The 23,389-nt window shown below is 43.5% G+C and overlaps 1 protein-coding gene and 1 pseudogene across 5 annotated transcripts in view; both read left to right on the forward strand.

Annotated features, from left to right (window-relative positions):
- Positions 1-7,479: 7,479 nt before the first annotated feature.
- LOC112546600 (U2 spliceosomal RNA) lies at positions 7,480-7,659 on the forward strand (annotated as a pseudogene).
- A 5,435-nt stretch (positions 7,660-13,094) lies between these two features.
- Positions 13,095-23,389, forward strand: part of DIP2C (DIP2 acetate--CoA ligase C (putative)) — a 524,374-nt gene continuing 514,079 nt past the window's right edge. For 4 of the 5 annotated variants that reach the window (XM_006111894.4, XM_006111897.4, XM_006111900.4 and 1 more), the window contains exon 1: positions 13,096-13,591. In XM_006111894.4, the coding sequence (XP_006111956.1) occupies positions 13,507-13,591 (85 nt within the window). In that variant the 5' untranslated portion in view covers positions 13,096-13,506. Of the gene's footprint in view, positions 13,592-23,389 lie in introns of all 5 variants that reach the window. The other variant, XM_089776776.1, reaches the window with a different exon arrangement.

Consider the following 23,389-nt stretch of genomic DNA (forward strand, 5'->3'; position numbering starts at 1 on the left):
CAGGACATAATAGATGGCTTTCCAGCTGTGGAGTTCCTGAACTGCAGTGGAGCGAGAGATGGTATGCAAATCTCTATTTTGGCACCAAAAATCCATTGGCACAAAAAAGGGCTATTTTTCTCTGGTTTTGTGAGCAATGATAGGTCACGGGTATGCTTCATTGACATGAGTGGAGGGGTATGTCTACACTACCCCGCTAGTTCGAACTAGTGGGGTAATGTAGGCATACCGCACTTGCAAATGAAGCCCGGGATTTGAATTTCCTGGGCTTCATTTGCATAAGCAGGGTGCCGCCATTTTTAAATCCCCGCTGGTTCGAACCCCGTGCAGCGTGGCTACACGGGGCACGAACTAGGTAGTTCGAACTAGGCTTCCTAGTTCGAACTACCGTTACTCCTCGTGAAATGAGGAGTAACGGTAGTTCAAACTAGGAAGCCTAGTTCGAACTACCTAGTTCGTGCCCCGTGTAGCCGCGCTGCACGGGGTTCGAACCAGCGGGGTTTTAAAAATGGCGGCTCCCTGCTTATTCAAATGAAGCCCGGGAAATTCAAATCCCGGGCTTCATTTGCAAGTGCGGTATGCCTACATTACCCTCCTAGTTTGAACTAGGAGGGTAGTGTAGACATACCCTTAGTTAGTTACAGAACATGATGCTCACATCTTTAAGAACAGAGTACTGTTCATAAAACTATAAGCAGGAACTTTCTTTCCCAATTTGAAGCATATCAGTGGCAGTGTTGAAATATCAATAGTGGTGCTTGGAGGGTCACCTTACTCCTTTCTCCTGTCTCTGAAGCCATACAATAGCCACCTTCATCTCATTAAGGAAAAAATCAACTGTCAGCTCAGCAGGCACATAATGACAGTTGCATGATAGGCTGAAAGGGTGCTGGTGTTGTTTACTTACTAATTTAGATCTTATGGAGAAATATGTCCCAGTGGCTATAGCTGCCTGCCTTGGGCTACATAATATCTGTGAAGCAAAGGAGGAAAGTTGCTGCCAGGTTGGAATGTCTGTCTGCTGAGTTTGAATAGCCAAACACAAGGACTAAGTGCAGAGCTCTGCAGTTAAGGGATACAATGAAAGAGCAGGTTAGCAGACTACTAGAGTAATGCATTGTGCAGTAAAACTCCAATTGTTCGGCACCCAGTGGTCCGGCACTCCTGATAGTCTGGCACCAACTGGAACCTGGAACTGCTCCGGCCAGCCGGACAATTTGAGCTGCTTTGCCTCCGGCTTCCCCAAGTCCGCTGCTGCTGAAACTGACCAGCGGCTGACTTGGGGAAGCCGGGGGCAGAGCAGCTGGAGTGCTGCCGAGTTGGTGTTATTGGGGAGGTTATCAATGTTTTGTAGTTTCTTTAGGAAGTCAGTAGTATCTCGGAGATAGCTGGGGGTGTTGGTTGTGTAGAGTTTGAGAAGAGCGTCTACATAGCTGGATAAACCAGTAGCGAGTGTGCCGATACCAGAGATGATGGGAAGTCCGGGGTGTCCAGGTTTATGGATTTTGGGAAGCAGATAGAACAATCCTGGTCAGGGGTCAGAAGGTGTTTTTGTGTGGATTTGTTCCCGAGTAGCTGTAGGGAGGCTTTTAAGGAGACAGTGTAGTTTCTTTTGGTATTCCGAGGTGGGATCAGAGGAGAGAGGTTTGGTTTTGAGACAACTCTCCAACACCACATTTTACAAACCTCTTTTGGTATTCCGAGGTGGGATCAGAGGAGAGAGGTTTGTAAAATGTGGTGTTGGAGAGCTGTCTCAAAACCAAACCTCTCTCCTCTGATCCCACACAGAAACACCTTCTGACCCCCGACCAGGAAGGGCAGACAAATAAGCAGTGGTAAATGTTTAAAGTGCTTGTACACAAATGCTAGGAGTCTGACTAATAAGATGGGTGAACTAGAGTACCTCGTATTAAATGAGGAGATTGACATAATAGGCATCACCGAAACCTGGTGGAATGAGGAAAATCTGTGGGACACAATCATACCGGGATATAAAATATATCGAAAGGATAGAGCAGGCCGGCTGGGTGGCGGAGTGGCACTGTACATGAAAGATAATGTAGAATCAAACGAAATAAAAATATTAAGTGACTCAACATGTTCAATAGCATCGCTACGGATAGTAATTCCATGCTCCAATAATAAGAAATTAGCAGTAGGGATATATTACCGACCACCTGACCAGGACAGCGATACAGACATTGAAATGCTAAGGGAGATTAGAGAGGCTACGAAAATAAAGAACTCTGTAATAATGGGGGATTTTAATTACCCCCATATTGACTGGATCCATGTCACCTCAGGAAGAGAAGTGGAGATAAAATTTCTCAATGGCTTAAATGACTGCTTCTTGGAGCAGTTGGTACAGGAACCCACAAGGGGAGAGGCAACTCTCGATTTAGTCCTGAGTGGAGTACAGGATCTGGTCCAGGATATAACCGTTACAGGACCGCTTGGGAATAGTGACCATAATATAATAACATTCAACATTCCTGTGGTGGGAAGAACACCTCAGCAGTCCTGCACCCTGGCATTTAATTTCAAAAAGGGGAATTACACAAAAATGAGGCGGTTTGTAAAACAGAAATTAAAAGTCACAGTGACTAGAGCCAAATCCCTGAAAGCTGCATGGAAACTTTTTAAAGACACCATAATAGAGGCCCAACTTAAATGTATACCCCAAATTAAAAAGCATAGCAAGAGACCTAAAAAAGAGTCACCGTGTAAAAGAAGCAGTGAGGGACAAAAAGGTATCTTTTAAGAAGTGGAAGTCCAATCCTAGTGAGATAAATAGAAAAGAACATAAACACTGTCAAATCAAATGTAAAAATGTAGTAAGAAAAGAAAAAAAGATTTTGAGGAACAGCTAGCCAAAAACTCAAAAAGAAATAACAAAATGTTTTTTAAGTACATTAGAAGCAGGAAGCCTGCTAAAAAACCTGTGGGTCCCCTAGATGATCGAGCTATAAAAGGAGCAATCAAGGACGATAAAGCCATTGCAGAGAAACTAAATGATTTCTTTGCTTCAGTCTTCATGGCTGAGGACGTTGGGGAGATTCCTGAATCTGCACCATCCTTTGTGGGTGATGAGTCTGAGGAACTGTCACGGATTGAAGTGTCATTAGAGGAGGTTTTGGAACAAATAGAAAAACTTAATGTTAACAAATCTCCGGGACCGGATGGCATTCATCCAAGGGTTCTAAAAGAACTAAAATGGGAAATTGCTGAGCTATTATCTGTGGTTTGTAACCTATCCTTTAAATTGGCTTCCGTACCTAATGACTGGAAGGTAGACAACGTGACACCAATATTTAAAAAAAGCTGTAGAGGCGATCCTGGCAATTACAGACCGGTAAGTCTAACTTCAGTACCAGGCAAATTAGTCGAAACAATAGTAAAGAATAAAATTGTGAAGCATGTAGAAGAACATAATTTGTTGGACAAAAGTCAACATGGTTTCTGTAAAGGGAAATCCTGTCTTACTAATCTGTTAGTGTTCTTTGAAGGGGTTAACAAACATGCGGACAAGGAGGATCCAGTAGATATAGTATACTTAGATTTTCAGAAAGCCTTTGACAAGGTCCCTCACCAAAGGCTCTTGTGTAAATTACATGGCCATGGGATAAGAGGGGAGGTCCTTTCTTGGATTGAGAACTGGTTAAAAGTCAAACAAAGGGTAGGAATAAATGGTACATTTTCAGAGTGGAGAGGGGTAACTAGTGGTGTACCCTAAGGGTCAGTCCTGGGACCAATCCTTTTCAACTTATTCATAAATGATCTGGAGAAAGGGGTAAGCAGCGAGGTAGTAAAGTTTGCAGATGATACAAAACTGTTTAGGATAGTCAAGACAGAAGCAGACTGTGAGGGACTCCAAAAAGATCTCACCAAACTGAGTGATTGGGCAACAAAATGGCAAATGAAATTTAATGTGGATAAGTGTAAAGTAATGCACATCGGGAAAAATAACCCCAACTATACGTACAGTATGATGGGGGCTAATTTGGCTACGACAAATCAGGAAAGAGATCTTGGAGTTATCGTGGACAGTTCTCTGAAAACTTCCACGCAGTGTGCAGCGGCGGTCAGAAAGGCAAATAGGATGCTAGGAATGATTAGGAAAGGGATAGAAAATAAGACACAGAATATCTTACTGCCCCTGTATAAAACTATGGTACGCCCACATCTGGAATACTGTGTACAGATGTGGTCTCCTCACCTCAAAAAAGATATTTTGGCCTTGGAAAGGGTTCAGAAAAGGGCAACTAAAATGATTAGGGGTTTGGAACGGGTCCCATATGAGGAGAGGTTAAAGCGACTGGGACTTTTCAGTTTAGAAAAGAGGAGACTGAGGGAGGATATGATAGAGGTCTATAAAATCATGAGTGGTGTGGAGAGGGCCAATAAAGAAAAGTTATTTATTAGTTCCCTAAATAGAAGAACTAGAGGACACCAAATGAAATTAATGGGTAGCAGGTTTAAAACTAAGAAAAGAAAGTTCTTCACACAGCGTGTAGTCAACCTGTGGAACTCCTTGCCAGAGGAGGCTGGGAAGGCTAGGACTATAATAGAGTTTAAAGAGAAGCTAGATGATTTCATGGAGGGTAGGTGCATAAAAGGCTATTAGCCAGGGGATAAAATGGTGTCCTTGGCCTTTGTCTGTCAGAGGCTGGAGAGGGATGGCAGGAGACAAATCGCTTGATCGTTGTCTTCGGTCCACCCTCTCTGGGGCACCTGGTGCTGGCCACTGTCGGTAGACAGGATACTGGGCTAGATGGACCTTTGGTCTGACACAGTACGGCCGTTCTTATGTTATTATGACTTCAGCACTCTCCCTTTTATCCCTCCCACACCCTGCACAGCAAGCAGGAGGCTGTGGGAGAGGGAGCTCCAAGGCAGAGGGCAGAAGCAGCATGGGTGTGAGGGAGGGACTGAAGTGCCAGCACTTGATAGCTTCCTGGCCAAACCAGCCAGGATCACCTATCAGAGACTCCAGGATCTATGGATAGATCCAGATCTACTGGTTGGTGACCACCGAACTAAACCATAAAGAGTTAAATCCTGTGAATTTTTCTTTTTTTAAATGTAAATACATAAACAACTTCCAAACTGATTTTCTTGAAATCTGGTACTCTGGGCCTAGGCCCTGATCCTGAAAATTCTTTCTTATTTAAGTAGTCTCTTCTCCTGCAAGCAATCCCACTCAAACAAATAGAATTATTCAGGTATGTTATTCAGAGCCTTCTATTTGAATAGGATTAATTTCATTCTAGAGTGATTATTTTTCCTTTTTAAGTGACTGATTTGTGGCATTTGTAATGGAAATGCCAGGAGAACTTTAGCTGTAAATGTTGCAAATGTTCAAATGTTTCCCATTAAGTCTCTTTGTGCACTGTCATAAAAGGAAACATTTTGAAAATGTAAGAACACAGCTAGCACCTATTCTGCAACAATCAGATAAACAGATAAGTAAATAATCACTGCTTATCAGCTAAAAGATTCAAGAAGTAAAGGTGCAACTCTGAGATACACTTTAATGAGGTAAACTGGATTACTACAACACTTTGTATTTCCTCCTTTTTGGCTGCCTCATTAATACATGAAAAAGGTATTCCTGCAGTGCTCCGATACTTGCAGCATACTGAGTGCCACTCAAAACAATAAATAAACAGAACTTGGGTTTTCAGATCAAACCTCGAGAGTGTCTAGTTTTAGATGGTTTTGATTGGGTAGATGAGGGCTGGGCAAAATACAGCTGCGGGGGGCTGGATCTGGCCCACAGACCACGCTGCCAGGACCCTCGGGTATATGCAGCTGCCACCTTTAACACAGTTCCCGTGTTTCTCTGCTCTGCACGGAGGGGGAGGCTTCCTGCGATCTCCATGCCCCTAGCCCAATCCTCAGCTTCTATTTGCCAGAAACAACCAGCCAGTAAGAACTGACCTCAGCTAATCTTTCAGCTCCTATTGGCTGGAAACAGCCAGCCAGAGTTACTAGGGCAGCTGGACTTGAGAGCCACCTGGAGGGAGGAGCCTGTGTTTTCAAGTGGGCTGGGACCACTGGCCAGGAGACACTTAGGTAAACTCCTCCCAGCCAGCGTCTGCCTCTGGTATCACAGTCCCTCCTGCAACCCAACTCCCTCCCCCAGGTCACCATCCAAACCTTCTGCATCCCCTGCCCCAGGTGACAACTCCCTCCCAGACCCTGAACCTCCTTCTACACCCCTCCCCCAAGCCAGAATCCTCTCCTGCATCCACACCCCCTCCCTGATCCTACATCCCAATCTCTTGACCCAGGTCACAACCCCCTCCTTCACCCAAACACACTCAGACCGCACATGGTCTCCTGCACCCCAGTCCCTTATCCTGTGAGCCCTTCTGCACCCAATCTCAACACTAGACCCTCCACCCCCCTCCACAGAAAAGTGTAGCTCTTGACCACTTACCAAAATCTTGACATGGCCCCCCACCAAAAATTATTGCCCACCCCTGAGCTACATCCTAACCCAACTGAAACAAGAAAGAGCAGATGTAGGATTTTGAGTATCTGTGTTGGTATCACTCAGGAGTCATTGCATGGAAGACAAAAACATTACCCTATATAGCACAGATCCAGTGGAAAGGCTTTTGCACCATCCCATATGGCATATGTATTGTCATGCTGTAAAAAGTAATGGGCCTGCTAAAGAGGACCTGAACAGATGGCTCTGGTTTTGCACTGCATTAAGGAGCGGCATGGGAATGGTTAATAGAAATTAGAGTATTCGATGACTAAACAAATAGCTGCAAATGAAATTAAAGGATCCATCATCTAAGATCATGTCTACAGCACATACTTTGGCTTGCGTAGCTATCTTTGTCAGGCGTGTGAAAAGGAGCGATCCCTGATCGAGATAGCAGAGTCAGCAAAAGCCTTTAGTGCAGCTCCAGTTCTGTGCATTTGCCAGTAGAACTTGCTTTGCTCAGGATGACTCCATTTTGCCTGTATAAGCTGCACATGGGAGTTTGTTGCTGTTAAAGTATCTATACTGACAAAGTGCTCCTTGTCTAGATATGGTCGTCTAATAAAGCCCTGTCAACACTACTGAATTTTACAAAAATATTCCCCCCAGTTCCACTGTTAATTCAATTGAACTATTGTTAACATCAGTGTGTGTGTGTGGGGGGGGGGGGGGGAAGGGGGCGCTAGCTCCCAGAGTCCAGGATTGCTTTTACTATCAACTAAACAAGAGAGTGGGATAACACCAGAAGCCACCAACACCATGTGCACACTACAGCTCCCACCAATGCTGACTCCAATTCACCTGAACTAGCAATAGCCTGGTGAGAATCTTTGTAAAATTCCCTGCTACAGACATATTCTAAAGCTTACCCTTTGCTCTTTCAACAGAATTCCTATGTTCTTTGATTTTGCTGCTACTGACTTAAATGGGAGGGTTGGAACCAATGCGCTCTTCTAAATCAAGGCTTCACATTGAGAATGATCACTTCTTGGCCTTTAGAGTAACAAGTGCAGTATCTATTATTATCAGTTTAATGTCTGACACATCATCTCTCTAGGGATGGTACATTACATAGATTTTTGAACTAGACGATGGTCTAGCAGCTTGTTCCTTCCTTTCCACAAAGTGCCTCCAGAAACTCCTTAGAGGAAGGAGAGAAAAAGTACTGAGGATGTTGTACATGCTTATTGGAACACAGCAACTGGTTTAATGCAGAGGTTTCCAAATGGCAATCCTGGATAGTCCACTGGTGCACACAACTGCATTCTCCAGTCAAGCTCTTAGTAAATTTTTAACTCCATGTGACTCATGTAATCTTATCTTCTTTTATACAAAACTGTGTTTTCCATATTTGAACCAGGGATGTGAAAGTGTAACGTCTACATGGTTAACCAATGAGCCTGGGCTTATCAGTTAACATGCATGGTTACACACAGTGTCTCCCTTCCCCCAGTGCTGATGTCTCTATCAGGGACAGCAGCATGGAGGAGTGGGTGGAAGCTGGTGTTTCAGGGAACTGGCTTTTAAGCCAGGTCCCTGTGTCCACCGGCTCCCAAGGAGCCACCTCCCCTGCAATTATGCCTCTGTATCAGAGACAGCAGCATGGGAGGGCATGCATGTAACCATGGGAGCATGGGAGGGCATGCATGTAACTGGTGAGCCTAGAGGCAGCAGTGTGCTGGGAAGGGGGAAGAGGCAGGAGCCAGTGCTCACGGGGAGCTGACTTAAAAGCCAGCTCCCTGCATGCATTTCCTCCTAGGGATATGAAGGACTGATCGACTATCTGATAAGCAAATGCTTGTCGACTAGTTGCTCCCCCACTTTGCTGCCTCTATCAGAAAGAGGCAGCAAGGGGCAAGGAAAGAAGGGGGTACTTCAAAGTGGCAGTGCTGCGTGGAGCCTGGGATCAGCTGGGGAGTCCCCCAAATGATCCCAGGCTCCATGTGGCACTGCCGCTTTGAAATGCCGGGAGGAGCTTGACGCTGGGCTCCCCCAGCATTTCATAGCAGCAGTGCTGCACAGAGCCTGGGGTCAGTGGGGAGTCTCCAGGCTCCACCTGGCACTTTCACCTTTAAAGTGTAGCAACAGTCCTAAGGTTGTTTCTATGCTTCAAAGATGGAGATGCCCTATTGACTAGCTGAATAGTTGATGCAAAATGCATTGAGTATTCGATTAGTCAGTTACCTGCAATTTGACATCCCTCCTCCAGGTAACGGTGTAACGTCTGAAATTTTCAGTAGTTATATGTTTACTTGAATAAACACATTTTAACATCCCTGATTTGAACACCACAGTTTGCTCTGAACATTTTTTAAGTGTAATTTTACTAAAACTGTTTTTAAAGAGATTTTGAAGTGTATCTTTGCATGCATAGTGCATAATTGTTTATATTAAAATGAAAAGGAAATATGTACATTGTTTCTTTACAGTGTTATAGTCTATACATATGTAATAAATTAAAATGAATAATTTTCTTCGAGAAGTGTTAAGTGTGCCTAGTGCAGCAGCATCGGGGGACTTCAGGGGAAAAAAGTTTAGAACCCCCCAATTTAATAAAAATAGAGAGAGGAATAGAATCATAGAATAATAGGACTGGAAGGGACCTGAGAGGTCATCGAGTCCAGCCCCCCGCCCTGAAGGCAGGACCAAGCTCCGTCTACACCATCCCTGACAGATGGAAGGAAAGCACTGCTTTGTATTTTATCTTTGTATTTTAATTGTTACCTGTCATCCTTATAATAAGAATACTTTGCAACCTTTTTTTTAAAAAAATAACACATACACATAGTATGCCACCTTTCAGCTTCTCTAGATTCAAAATGAAAGTCATGATTTGTGAGGGAAAAGAATGGACACGCTATCACCTGAATCAGCGGTCTCCAACCTTCTTATGGCCAGGATCACTTTTTGAATTTAAGGGCAATCCAGGATCTACCCCACATTTTCTGGAACCCCAGCCCCATCCATCTCCTCCCCCTCCCCCAACCTCAATCACTCACTGACCCCCACCCTCACTCGCTTTCACCAGGTTGGAAAAGAGTGTTGGGATTCAAGAATGGGTGTGGGCTTTGGGCTGGGGACAAGAGGTCTCTAGTGTAGGAGGGGGACTCGAAGATGAGTGTGGGGCAGAAGGTTGTGTGATAGGAGGCGAGGAGGCGTGATGGGTGTACGCTTTGGGAAAGAGTTTGAGTGTAAGAGTGGTCAGAGTGTTGAGATTCAGGAAACAGTACAGGGTGCCAGCTTTGAGAGGCAGTTCATGGCTGGGACTAAGGGTGCAGGAGCGGGTAGGGCACCAGGAATTGGGGTGTGACCTCCTATCAGGCTGATCTTACCAGAGGTGGCTGCTGCTTGGCTCCCATGCCACTCCCAGAAGGGGCCAAAGTGCTGCACCTCTCTACTGGCACCACCCATATCAGGTCCCAATGGACCAAGTTCTCTGTTCCTGCCCAATGGGAGCAGGTGGGGAGGGGAGGGAAATGCATGCATGCAGGAGTAGTGTACCGGGACTCCTCCCCTCCTTCCCTCCCATGCACAGGGGTCGCTTTGAGCAATAGGATGCCTTAGGCTTAGGGGCAGACCTGGAAATCACAATAGACTATGAATGTCTACACACAATTTTTATTTTGGGAGAAGGATGCAAATAGCGCTGTGCATTTGCATAGTTCCTCCAGGGTTTTTTTTTTAATGGAAGACATTCTTCCGGTATTTACCTGCATCTATACACAACCGAATTTCAAAATAAACCTCTATTTCGAAAGACCCCTTATTCCTCCTACAATGAGGTTTACCGGGGTCTTTTGAAATAGGGGTTTATTTAGAAATTCAGCTGCGTGTAGACACGGGTAAATAGTGGAAGAACATCTTCCAAAAAAAAAAAAAAAAAACAAACAAACAAACCTGGAGGAAGTATGCAAATGCGCAGCGCTATTTGCATACTTCTCCCAAAATAAAAATTGTGTGTAGACAGACTGTATGAGACTATCCAGAATTTACCAACTGATTGTGATTGACCAGTTGGTGACCACAGACCTAAATGTAACAACAAAGAGCATAACTGAGGTTAGACCCATTTCCAACCAATGGGGTATATATAAACACACATAGACACACACATATGTTTTCACTAAAGTGTACTCACTGTTTATTTTTTGGTTGAGGAAAATGTAGTTCAAAATGAACATATCAAAATATGCAGAAAGTTGCTCAGTTGATCAGAGTTAGAAAATGAAATTCAGGACATCTGAGTACTATTTCTGTCTCTGAAGTTGAATTGGGTAAATTATTGGCAGCTGTGGAGGGTTGTTTTCACCTGCTAGGTTCTTATACTGTCATTCCAAATATGCAAGAGACCTTCTGAGTTGAACATTGTCTCTGCTAGGGAGGTTCTAAAGCACACAACCTTCTCACAGGTTATATGGGCAACACTGGAAAAAGATCTTCCTACAACATACTGATGCCTTTTCTGGACATAGGACTCTGTGTTCCTCACTTCCTTTAAATGGGATGACAATACCTAGCTCACAGTGTGAAGACTATTTTGTAAAGCACTTGGAAGTTAAAGAGCATTATAAAAGATGTAAGAATTAGGGCTTGTCCACACATGAAACTTAATGTAGGTGAAAGTACCTCTGCAACTCTGGAACCAGATTGTCCAAAAACTGTTGTTAAGGAATATTCAGAATAGTTATTCTGGAATAGCTCTGTGTGTAAAATTGAAGGCTACGTCTAGACTGGCATGATTTTCCACAAATGCTTTTCTGTTAAAGGCATTTGTGGAAAAGAGCGTCTAGATTGGCATGCACGCTTTTCCATAAAAGCACTTTTGCGGAAAAGCATCCGTGTGTTGCATAAATTGCTGGTTTCGTCCCCTTGGAAGCTAGTCTGATTTACCCCAAGAAGAGAGTCACACTTTCTGGCTGGGTCCAACTCAAGTTTATTGGTTGCAACCAAGGTACGGCTAAGGAACTCAATGTTCAAAGCAGAGCCGACCCCCAACATCTCATATGCAGGGGTTTTTATAGGGTTAACATCCTTCCTGGTTTAGGTGCCTTAACATGATAGGTTACTTCATTTTTGACGTTTAGCATTCCTATAGGTCAGGTTAATTTTCCAAACGAGGTTAAATACAGTGCCTACTTGCTGACTTTGCGGTTACAGCTGTGTTACATTCATTCACTTTTGCTGAACAATGGGCGAGCCATACTTCCCTTTTTCCTTTCCTGCTTGAGCCGGTCACAAGTTTAAAGGATGTGGAATCTATCCATATCTCTACTTAACAGAAGACTGGTTTCACTTCCCCTCGTCTCCTTATTATAAGTTATTACCTGTGACAGGCCCTGACCTTTGTCATGTCTTACTCCTATACAAATAGCAAATATATCTAAGCATTAGCAATGTATATATATTGTACGTGCCCCTCATAGGGGAATCAATGGCTCCGGGGGATTTGACTTCCCTTTTACACATCACGTGCCAATCTAGACGCGGTTTTGCACAAGAAAGCCCCGATTGCCATTTTCGCGATCAGGGCTTCTTTGCGCAAAACAATACCACGTTGTCTACACTGGCCCTCTTGCGCAAAAGCATTTGCGCAAGAGGGCTTTTGCCCGAACGGGAGCAGCATAGTATTTCCGCAAGAACACTGACAATCTTACATGAGATCGTCAGTGTTTTTGCGGAAATTCAAGCGGCCAGTGTAGACAGCTAGCAAGTTTTTCCACAAAAGCAGCTGCTTTTGTGGAAAAACTTACCAGTCTGAATGCAGCCGAAATGTAAAAAGTTAACACATTAACTGGTTACCCGTAAGCAGTTAACTGGTGGTGGCCATGTGGACTGGAGCAGCAGCCTGCTCCAGTACAGCCCCACCCACCCACCGAGCCTCCCTGCAAGCAAGGTCCACTACCTACAGTGGCTTATTTTCACCTTTGGGAAAAACTTCCTGTCAGGGTGGTTAAGTGCTGGAATAAATTGCCTATGGAGGTGGTGGAATCTCCATCACTGGGGCTTTTTAAAGAGCAGGTTAGCCAGACATCGCTCAGGAATGGGCTACTTAGTCCTGCCCTGAGTGCAGGGGATGGAGCTAGATGACCCCTTGAGGTTCCTTCCAGGCCTGTGATTCAGAGAGGAGAGCAAGAAAAGGGTGTGAAAGACACATAGGAACATGAGCCCATGATGCCCTATTCTGGAGCTGATCATCTCTACAGAAGAGCGGGCTGCCCAGGGCCTTGCGTCAGTATAGGGCACCGCACACAGGGCGAGCACCTCAATACCCATCAGTGCGACACCCTGCAAACAAACGCCAGGCAGACAAGAACCGTGTACGCCACAACATGCTGCGGAAACCGAACCCAACCGGCGAGGTTTTTGGAGCAGGGCCCCCACAGGCTTCCCAGCGCTTACGGGGCAGCGCAGCCAACAAGCCCAGCGATTGACCAGCCGCAGCCTCCCGCGTTGGTCGCCGCGCGCTAGCGGCGCCCCCGGGGCGCGCTCCATTCCGCGCGGGGGGCTCGAGCGCACCCCCTAGGGGCGCGCGGGGGCCGCTGCACCCGGCGGGTCACGTGCGTGTGACAGCCGCTCTCGCTGGCCGCGGCAGCCGCGCCGCAGTTCCACCCGCAGCAGCAGGCTCGAGCGCCCGCCGGAGCCCAGCCGGATCGCGCGGAGCCTGGGCGCGCCGTGCAGGAGTCGCCCGGCGGGTTGCACCCGGCGGGCGGGGGGTGGGGGGGGAGCCGGGCTAGACCGAGCCCCGGTGCCGAGGGGCTGCGAGCGGCGGGCGGCGGCGGCCATGGCGGGGCTCCCCTGAAGGAAGCGGCGAGGGAAGGAGGCGAGGCGAGGAGCAATCTCTGCAATCCCTCCACCCCATCCCTGCGCGCGGGCTGCCTGCCGTATGCACCGCTGAGACCGCGCGAGGACTCTGGCATCCAGCGCGAGCCGCCCACCGTCCCCCCTTTTCGGTTGCAAACAAAGAGCGAGCGAGAGAGGAGGGGAGAGAAAATCTCCTTGGCTCGAGCATGGCGGACCGCAGCCTTGAGAGCATGTCCCTGCCTCTGGAGGTGAGAGCCAGGCTGGCGGAGCTGGAGCTGGAATTATCGGAAGGTAAATGATTCGTGGTCGTCCCCCCAATGCCTACCCCGGCCCCGCCCGCCGGGAGACCCGAGGGGATTCAGCCCCACGGCTGCCTGCAGCTCCAAGGTGGTGGGAGCAGTAGGCTAGGAGGAGAACGGGGTGGGGGGAGTGACACTTCCATGGGGGGGAGGTGTCCCTAGAAGGTTGATTGTCTCCTCCACTGCAGCGTGTAACCTCTCGTCCCCAGCTTTGTGTCCTCATCTGGGTGTATTTGGCTTGGTACAAATGTTTCCTGTGAGTGTCAGTTTCTCCTGGCATGTGACACAGCCTAAGAAATGGGAAAAAAATCCCACAGAACACGGGGTTGATTTTCCCCCCTCTTTCTCCTTGTGACTCTTGACGAGGAATTTGCTGCATTTTCAGTTTCTCGGGACACTGGTCCATTTAATATTTTTTCTGTGGTTGCTTTTGTTTTCTCTCTTAATTCCTGATGGCGCCTGTTGTCTCTTTTTTTCCTGCCCCTTTTCTCCACTACCTTTTTCTGAGGCTGTGTAATTTTTTTCTGACTGTAAATTCCCCTCCTCCTCCTCCTCTTCTTGCTGCCTCTCCTGCCACAGTGTTGGTGGAGATGGAAGAGGGGGCTTTGGCAGCAGGATTTGCTGTTCCAGTGTTGCATGTTTTATTACGGAAGATGGAAAAATCTTAAGGGCTGGGCTTGCAGTGATTCCTGTCCTGCCAAGAAAATGCAGTATTACAGAAATCTGCCATATACTTCGGTACAAAACCTATTTGAACAGGGGCTTGCTGTAAAGTCCATGCATCATGACAACATTTAAAACAATTGCAGCAAAATAATAAACTCCAGGAAGGTTTATTTTAAAAAAGTTAATTGTTTAGGGGAAACAAGGATATCAGATTAAATAAATGTTAAACGACTTTTCTGTTTAATTGCGAGCCTTGGGCTCATTTTCTGGTTTGGTCTGTTTGGATGCTCCATGGATTCCCTGTTTGGGAAGGATGTCAGTGTAATTCTCAGATATTGTTCCTCGGATTTGGAGAATAAATTGAAGAGACTAAACTCTTCACCAGGGATACTCTAACTTCACGTTTTGATGCGTGTCAGATTGGGTTAAGTAACATGTACTGAATGATTATTTTGTATCACGATTACTTATTGGTTGGCTACTAACGAGTTCATGTGCTCAAATGTTACACTAAATCTGTAATTTGTATCTCATGTATTCCTCACCGGGGAAAAGAGTATTTCTGGCTGCAAACGCCAGCTTTTGCTGTGTCCAGGAGTAAAATTCTGCTAACGGTTGGTTGGTCCCTCTCTCGTGTAAAAGACAATTAACGTTCATCTACCTCTGAAGGCTGTTAAAATGACGCTGAACAGAAGGGGGAAAAATAACCCAGCATGTCTCAAATTAGTCGTTGGAATAGCTCAATATATCGAACTTCATTTTTTGTAACGGTTTTAGAAGGGCTTGTCGCCAGAAAGTAAAGCACTCATGCCAATTTCATCAGCAGGGAGGAGCTGATGTTGACATCGTATTTTCCTTTTAACGCTTTCAGGGTGAGCAGGAGAATGAGCTACTGGAATTGTTTGTGGCTCTGTGCTTGGCTCTAAGTCCTGTATCTTTTTTCAGTGACCTAAAATCTTGAAACATTGGGAGGTTAAAAAGCAACATTGCTTTTTATTTCAGTCAGCTGTGCTTGATTGCTCTTATCTTGCTAATAGGAAAAGGAAAAATTGACTGTTTATATACTAAAGTATGCTGGATAACCAGCATTCTGGCTACATGCAGAGGTGTTGCTGTGTTCATATACAGTATAATCTATTTATCAACAGCACAATAATAAATGTAATGTATACTGTATTTTCCGTATTCTATAATCCATGAATATAGCTTCCCTGTGAATGTCATATTTCGGTGGTGGAGAATAGAGTGTTGGTGTACTTAGCATAATTCAGTAAATTGTTTGAGGAAGCACAATAGCAATTAGGCAATTGTACACACTTTAGTCCAGCTTCATCCCTGGTGTAATTGTTTACTTCACTGGAGTTACAGATGGAGTCAACATAGACCACTGACAATCTCTTTCTTTGTGCCACTCCACCTACCTCTTAGTAGACAGGATGGCCAACATCCTCCTCTATTTTGGAACCCAAATACAGAAATGGTTTAATATTGGGGAGGGGGAGGAAAAGGAGACTGAGCGTCACTGAGGTGACTTCACTTTAAAAAAGTAGTTTACGTTAAGTGACTAATGGTGATTGCAGGTGTTCATCTCTGAAAATTAAGCCACTCATTTGTTGACTTTAGGCATTCACATTTGAAACTTTTGACCTATGCCTATAATTTCCAAGGTAGATATATCTCTATATACAATATGATCGCTAATTTCAGAAGGTATAGTTGTAGATATCTACGATTGGTAATGTCCTTATTGCGCTAGCAGAGTACTTTAAATAGTTTTCAGGACAATTTTGCATTGCTAGGTCCTTATCCCACAAACATTTATGTGTGTACTTTACTACTTTGAACAATTCTATTAAAATTAGTAAAACTGCTGACAATGGTAAAGTTAAGCACATATGTCACGTGTTTGCAGGAGCAGGGTCTTAGGCCAGGTCTATACTAGACCTAAAAGGTTGGCTTAAGGTATGCAACTCCAAACTATGTAAATAGCATAGCTGGAGTTGACATACTTTAAGCCAAGCGTGGCACTGTCTCCACAGTTGGAGGTCCATGGGAGCGTTTGCGAGGAGAAGGAGAACCTGTGCTGACCAGGGACACTCTCAGAGTTTGATGTAGAGGGTCCTTACTAGAGCTGCTAATTCGAATGTCAAAGATTGATCTCCAATGTAGAAAGTGGAGATATGGCTTAATGTGTGTTGCTGTTATGATGCCCAGGTGTGTCTGTATGTTATGTGAATGTCTAGTGTCAGGAAATGTGGGAGAGTATCCAGATTCAGGACAGCACTTAAGACCAGTATAACTTTCTGCAAGTGCTTAAGTCTGATGGACAGTGGGCCTTAAAGATGAGCTTAACTTAATTGCTTAAGTGCTTTCCTGAATGAGGGCTTATGGAAGAAAACTGTTGTAGAGATGTTGATTGTGTGAAATGAATGAATAGCTTGCTTGTGCTTATGTAATGTTTTAGTGTGTCTGTCTAGCAACAAATGTTGACACATCCACAAGCTGTGAGTCTTATAACTGTAAGTTGTACCAGTACATTTTAGGATTCCTGGTGCACCTGTCCTTTAGTGCAAAACACATTTGTGGGCACCAGAGGCTTTTGGACAACTTCTAGATGAAAACTGCTGCATTGTGGAAAGAAGAGAGCCATTGACTGTTTTGTGGTTTCTTATTCTAGAGCTAAAGACCTCTTCTTATGTGTTGTAACCAATATGTACAAAAGATTGGCTCAGTCCTGCTAGTATTTATGCACATGCAAAACTTCATATGTGTTAGTCTCACTGAGAGTGGGAGAGCAGTGTTGTGTCACAAGCACATAAGACAATGTATGTATCTTACAATCTCAGTGTCTTTCAGCTTTTTTTGGGGTGAGGACGGGGCAATACATTTTAATTTAAAAAGAGATTCTGATCTCCTTACTCAAGCTAGGTTGTGCCTTACTTCATGCAGTCTCATTGAATTCAATGGTGTAGACTGGGTGATCACACTATCTGCCAGGTAATTACACTATTGTACCTTCCCCATAAACCAGTTCAGGCATAATGGGCAGTGTATGGGACAAGATAGAGTAGTGTCCTGTGACTTTTGTCCAGATGTTGAGACTGCCGTGCATTACTCTGTGAAGAGGAAATGTCCATTCTGAAAGTGTTGAGTTTGTAGGGGTTGTGTTGTGATTGCCAGGGAAGGCTGAACAAACATCTGCAGCAATCAGTGTCCACATTTCCACTGATGACTGTCTTAACTCTGGTGAAGTCTGAAAATGATTATTTAAAAAAAAAATACAGTTAAGGGTTTTAAAAAAGGTAATACGGGTGTAAATTCACTAGTTTTCAGATCATGTTACTTTTCTTAATATGATTTAAAACAGGGGTAGGGAATCTTTTTTTGGGTCGAGGGCCACTGACTCTCAGAACAATCAGTCTGGGGCTGCACACACGTGAGAAGCCGCCCCGCCCCCCAAACAAGCAAAACAACCCCTCCCCCAATAACAAAACCCAAACCTTCACTGATGTGGCACCTGACTGAGAATGAGAAACTCCCCACATTCTCCTTGCACACCAGACCCTGGGAGGGACCAGGCTAATAGTTTTTGTGTGCTCCAGCCCCACAGGAGGATGGCAGGATGGCTAGAGTGCCAGTGCAGGCTACGCAATGCGGGGGAGGGAGGGCGAGGGAGCCCCAAGCCTCAGTGGCTGGATCTGGTCCCCGGGCCTTAGGTTCCTCACCTTTGATTTCAAAGTGGTATGGCCAGAGTCTAAAGAATGTAAGCAAAAACCTGCAAAAACTGTATAGTGTATGCCTGAAGTTTAAACCCATGAGAGAAGGTGAAATACATATGTGTGTACTGTAAATTCATCACTTAAAGATTAAAGTCCACTTTAATATTAAGTGTCAAGGTGTAATTTTATGTTTGATCTAAGGCTTTAGTATGTATTTTACTATGATGTTTTTCCTTGGTTTTGGAGCAGGGAGAAATATTAGTGTATCTCTGAAATGCAAAACAATGGTTTGTGAAAGTGTTTTAGGTAGGTAGTGAGTCTTGTATCAACATTCAATCTGATAGTTTCTAAGACCTGTACACTGCATGTGCATGTACACTGGCAGATTATCTGCTTGTTCTGTGAAGCTCAGTAGTAGTTTCCACTGGAGGGACGGGTGCTTGCATAGCTGGTGAACTACAGCTCTTCTGGGCTGATGCAATAGTTCACAGCAGTAGTTCTTTAAATCTGTTGGCAATTTTATGAGCCTTTAGTTTTCTAACCATGTATAACATATTACTGGAGGGAATTAGATAAATCCCCTTATTTTCTGTTAACTGATGATCTGATGTAATAGTAATAAGTGTTCTGTAAACATGTTTACATTATAAAATATCAAAATTAAGAGCCATCCATTTCTTAAAAGCTCCTATGAATTAAAAAGAATTGCTGTAGAAATGCCTCTTTTTTTGGCCTTAATATAAGGGTACCCAGGATTACATTGCCCTTTAAATTACTTCCTGATCCTAAATTAATTGGGAAAATATGCTTTAAATTTCTTCCATTATTGTATCCAAATGTCAGATAACCTCATAGAAAGGCTTAAGGAACCACAGACACCACATGGAAAATGTGAAAAACATTCTGTTCAGAAACTATTCTCACTACAGTATGGCTACGTCTACACTGGCCACAATTTCCAGAAAAGCCATGCAAATCAGGTAAGTCAGGATAGGGAAATCCGCGGGGGATTTGAATATCCCCCGTGGATTTAAATAAACATGTCCGCCGCTTTTTTTCCGGCTTGGGGAAAAGCCGGAAAAAAAGCGTCTAGACTGGCGCGATCCTCCGGAATAAAGCCCTTTTCCGGAGGATCTCTTATTCCTACTTCAAAGTAGGAAGTAGGAATAAGAGATCCTCCGGAAAAGGGCTTTATTCAGGAGGATCGCGCCAGTCTAGACGCTTTTTTTCCGGCTTTTCCCCAAGCCGGAAAAAAAGCGGCGGACATGTTTGTTTAAATCCGCAGGGGATATTTAAATCCCCCGTGGATTTCCCTATCCTGACTTACCTAATTTGCATGGCTTTTCCGGAAATTGTGGCCAGTGTAGACGTAGCCTATATGTTGTACTCATTAGTTTCTTTCTTCCTTCCTTTTAACAATATGAAGCATGGAGTTTTTGTGTATGAACCTTTCCCCAAGGAATATTTTCCATAAAATGTTTTATGAATTGATTCTCAGTGTGTCTGGTCATGCATTCACCTGATTAATTTGGTCCTCAGTTTTAGTTATGTCCATTGGCCCCATTATGTCCATTATTGTTTGGATTTATTAGGCTATTGTTTGGCCCAGGTTGCAAATTAATTTCTTGTTTGTAGGGCTCTGTGCTCTCCCACCGCCATCTCTTCTGTTTGTGATTGTTACTATACAATGCTTCCTTCAGGATAGGAAAGCAGTGGCTTCATATATTAGAATACAACAGCCAGCAAAAATAAAGAGCTTTCAGATGGGAGATGGAGCTGTCAGGATCTACCATGGAGACTAAAAGCAGTAAACCTACATGTCTGGATATACTCATTGGGTTGAGGCCAGGGAACTTTAGTTAGTATTTAAGTATGCGACTAGCCTGCTGACCCTGTACCAGTTTAGCAGGTTCAGACTGTGGAAACCTGAATAACTATCATACCTGTATGAATTTGGGGACATAATAATGCTTTTGTTTTAATTCATTCTTCAAGAGATGGTACTCTAGCAAATGGATACAACCAACCTGTCCAATGGGATCTAAAGTAACTCAGCATTGCCAGCCCCAAGTAATTAAAAAACATGAGTTTGTCTTAAAAATTAAGACTTTTTAAAAATAAACATTTTGACTACTTTATATTTGCATTTTGGTTTTTGAGTCTTTGCAGTGTACTTGGGTTGTGTTTTCAGTCTTTTCTCTGCAGCTGTGAAGGCTAAAAACTTACATTAAAAATGATTCAACATGCAAGTCTTCCAGCCCTGTCAGGACACTTGCTGTTCCTTAAGGTGAAGCTCTTGTCATCAGTAGTTGTGCTGGACAGTGCACTAGTGTTTGCGAGAAGAGGTCTGATTGTTTTATAAATGTAGCCAGATTCACTCGTTAGTTAACATTCATTTCAAGCATAGGAATCGGAGCTTTAATATTTGTTACATGTAGTGTTATTTGGCTTTGCTTTGCTATCTGAACTCAGGACTTTTAATGCATGTTGATGCATCACTGGGATTTCCCTAATAGCACTAGTGTGCGGCTACTCATTCAGTTGAAATGCATTTTAATGTCCTATAAAACATATTATGCAGATTCTGAGTATTTTCCTCAAAGCAGCTCTCCCGAAAGTATGCTGTAAATATACCATTATTTGCAGCTTTAGATGAGCAACAGTCTATGGTGAAGTGTTACACTTGATAGATCATTCAGATTATCAGGACTGTGTTACACAACAGAAACACCACTGCTTCTCTTCTCAAGGACGTGTGAAAATTGCCTAAGGAGCATTGTTTTGTTGCTAAAGCTGCCAGCAAGCAATTTATTTATAACAAGAATAAATGGGAGTGAGCATCTGGCCTTTCTGACACTACATATTGCATGTCTCTGTTTCTGTGCACAGTCCAGAAGTAATATTACTTTCCTCTGCCAAACTATAAAACTTTGCATTCTTCTTCTTCTTCAATATACCTCCTTTGTGCTAGTCTAGCCCACATCTAAAACTGTTCTTCCATATTTTAGAATCAGTCGGACCCTCGTAACTCCATTTACTCCTTTATATCAAGGGAAGCATAGGTTAAATCTCCATTCAATTAAGTGATCTTCAGAAAAACAATAATTAAAAAAAAATTCATTCTGTATAAAGCACAAGTATAATGGGAGTGGAGGGTACTAGAAAGATAAATGTTTTTTCCAAAGGGACATCATTAGGTACCTTAAAGTTTTTGTAGCTCAACGTGTGGGGGAGGGGACAGAGGAATGTAGGGAAGCATGGTCTACACATCAAAATGAGTTAGCTACATTACTCAGGGCTCTCAAGTTTCACACCTGGAACATTTTAGTTAGGTTGACCTAACCTCAATGTAGAACACACCTGTGTTGATGGAATTCTTCCCCTGACCTGGCTGCCACTTCTGGGAGAGATGAATTAATGACATCAATGGAAAAAGCCCTTCCGTGGATATATGAAGTGTCTGCATTCTAGTAACACACTTGTAGTGTAGACATAGCTGGAGAATCTTAAATGTGCTGTATTTCTTCTGTACTTAAAATCCATTGGGTTAATTTTAAGTTTTATAAGAGGATACTTGTTTAAAGCATCAAGCAGGACTTTTTTAAATAACTGCACTAATTCTTCAACAACTGTCAGAGAAGATGACTCACTGCTGCATAAGAATTTACCACAGTGCATAGCAGATTTGACATAAACTCTTAATCCTTGTGAAATTTGCATGTATATTTCCCACCTCCCCTGTGGGAGAGCTTTTGTCTGTGCTGAAGTCCTGATGAGCCTACTCTTCCCCCCTTCCCCTTTTTCTAAGGATCTGTTTTGCAATCCCCAGTCATCTAGCCCAGGACTAGATGTGGCACATCCAGAGCTCATTAACAGTGTTCTGTAATTGTCTAGAAAGGTCATTGTTGTGATGTTTCCTTTTTTTCCCTCAACTCATGAGGTTGGGATTGATGCATTTTTAGTCTCCTTCTGTCCTACACAATGTTTATTTCTATCTCCTTCTTATATTATTGAACTAAATATATGCTGGAAATCTGTTTTAGTTTCACATAATACCACTTGACCTGGTGATGCAAATCAGGGAATTGCTCATTCTAGAGTTGTGCTAACTCAGTCAAATGAGTTTTACAGTAATGGTAACTAGAGCTTCTAATTGCTTGATCAAGTTTTCCGTGCCCATATGAAGTACGTGCTTAAAAACGAACATGAATGGGTTGGGGGCACATTATCCTCTTCTGCAGTATAGCTCATCTCGAGGAATTCCCTGCAAATTGTTCCTTAAGGCAGGAGGTGTTTGGAAAGCCACAATGTTAGAAGGCACTGTGTTGCATTGAACTGAAGTCTCCTGAGCCTTCCCAGTAGCATCTGTGGAGGAGACCGAGAAGGAGTTAATGCAGATCTACAGTTTTCAGACACACTTTTTTTTTCTACCATTGCAATACATTTGTTTAAAAAACTTAATCGTAGTTGGGTGGGAGATGAAATTTTGGGGTGTAAAAGTACAAAAATGATAAAGTGCTGTAAAACTTAAAAGCAAAATTCCATTTTCTCCAAATTTCAGTTGTGTTGACATACCCCCCAGACTTCTCTCATGTACCCCTAAGGGTACTTATATCACTAGTTGAGAAACACTGCTCTTAAGTTAATGATAACATCAGACATTTCTTTTTTCAAATATATTTTGACCAGTGCATAAATAAAACCTAAAAATATTAACAGCTCCACCCAGTTTCTTATATTAAAAGGAAAACTTTTTTGAAAAAAAAAGTCCCCTTTCTTCGGTTGAAAGAATTTGAATTCAGAAAGTTTTCAGCCAGCTCCCTTGGAAAATGTTGTGGTATTAGTAATGGAACACAGTGTTTTACTTATAGATCACTGACTCAAGGTTGCCTAGACTGGCTGAGATTGAAAGTTTTTGGTTGGCTTTATGACCCTTTGTCAAGTAAATTGACAGTCTTGTTCCTAGTGAACAGATGTCCACATTACAGAAAATAACTTTGTTGCTAGGATCTTTTTATTTAGCAATTCCTGCAGAAATTCTGAGACTGAATGCACATAGCAGCTGAACCATCTTTTCATTGCCAGAAGTGGCCTTCAGGTTAAAGGTGCAATACATTGTCAGGATGATGTGAGGAAATTTTGTACTGTTTTGTACTGTATAGTGATCAAATGGAGGAAATATGACCTGAGGAATATAAACCTGGTATGTGTATGAGCACAAATTCATTTAACATTTTGAACAGATTAAAAATTCATATTGTTACAACTTTTTCATAACTGTGTACTTGGTAACTACACTTTCATAAGTAATTTTTCACTTTGCAGTTGTAAACCATGAAATTACAGCAAATAATTAATAGTTTAGTACCTTTTTCTGGCCATGAGTTTGTGAAACATCTTGATTC

This window comes from Pelodiscus sinensis, chromosome 2 (genome assembly GCF_052426305.1).
Source record: "Pelodiscus sinensis isolate ZL-2025 chromosome 2, ASM5242630v1, whole genome shotgun sequence".
Lineage (NCBI taxonomy): Eukaryota > Metazoa > Chordata > Testudines > Trionychidae > Pelodiscus > Pelodiscus sinensis.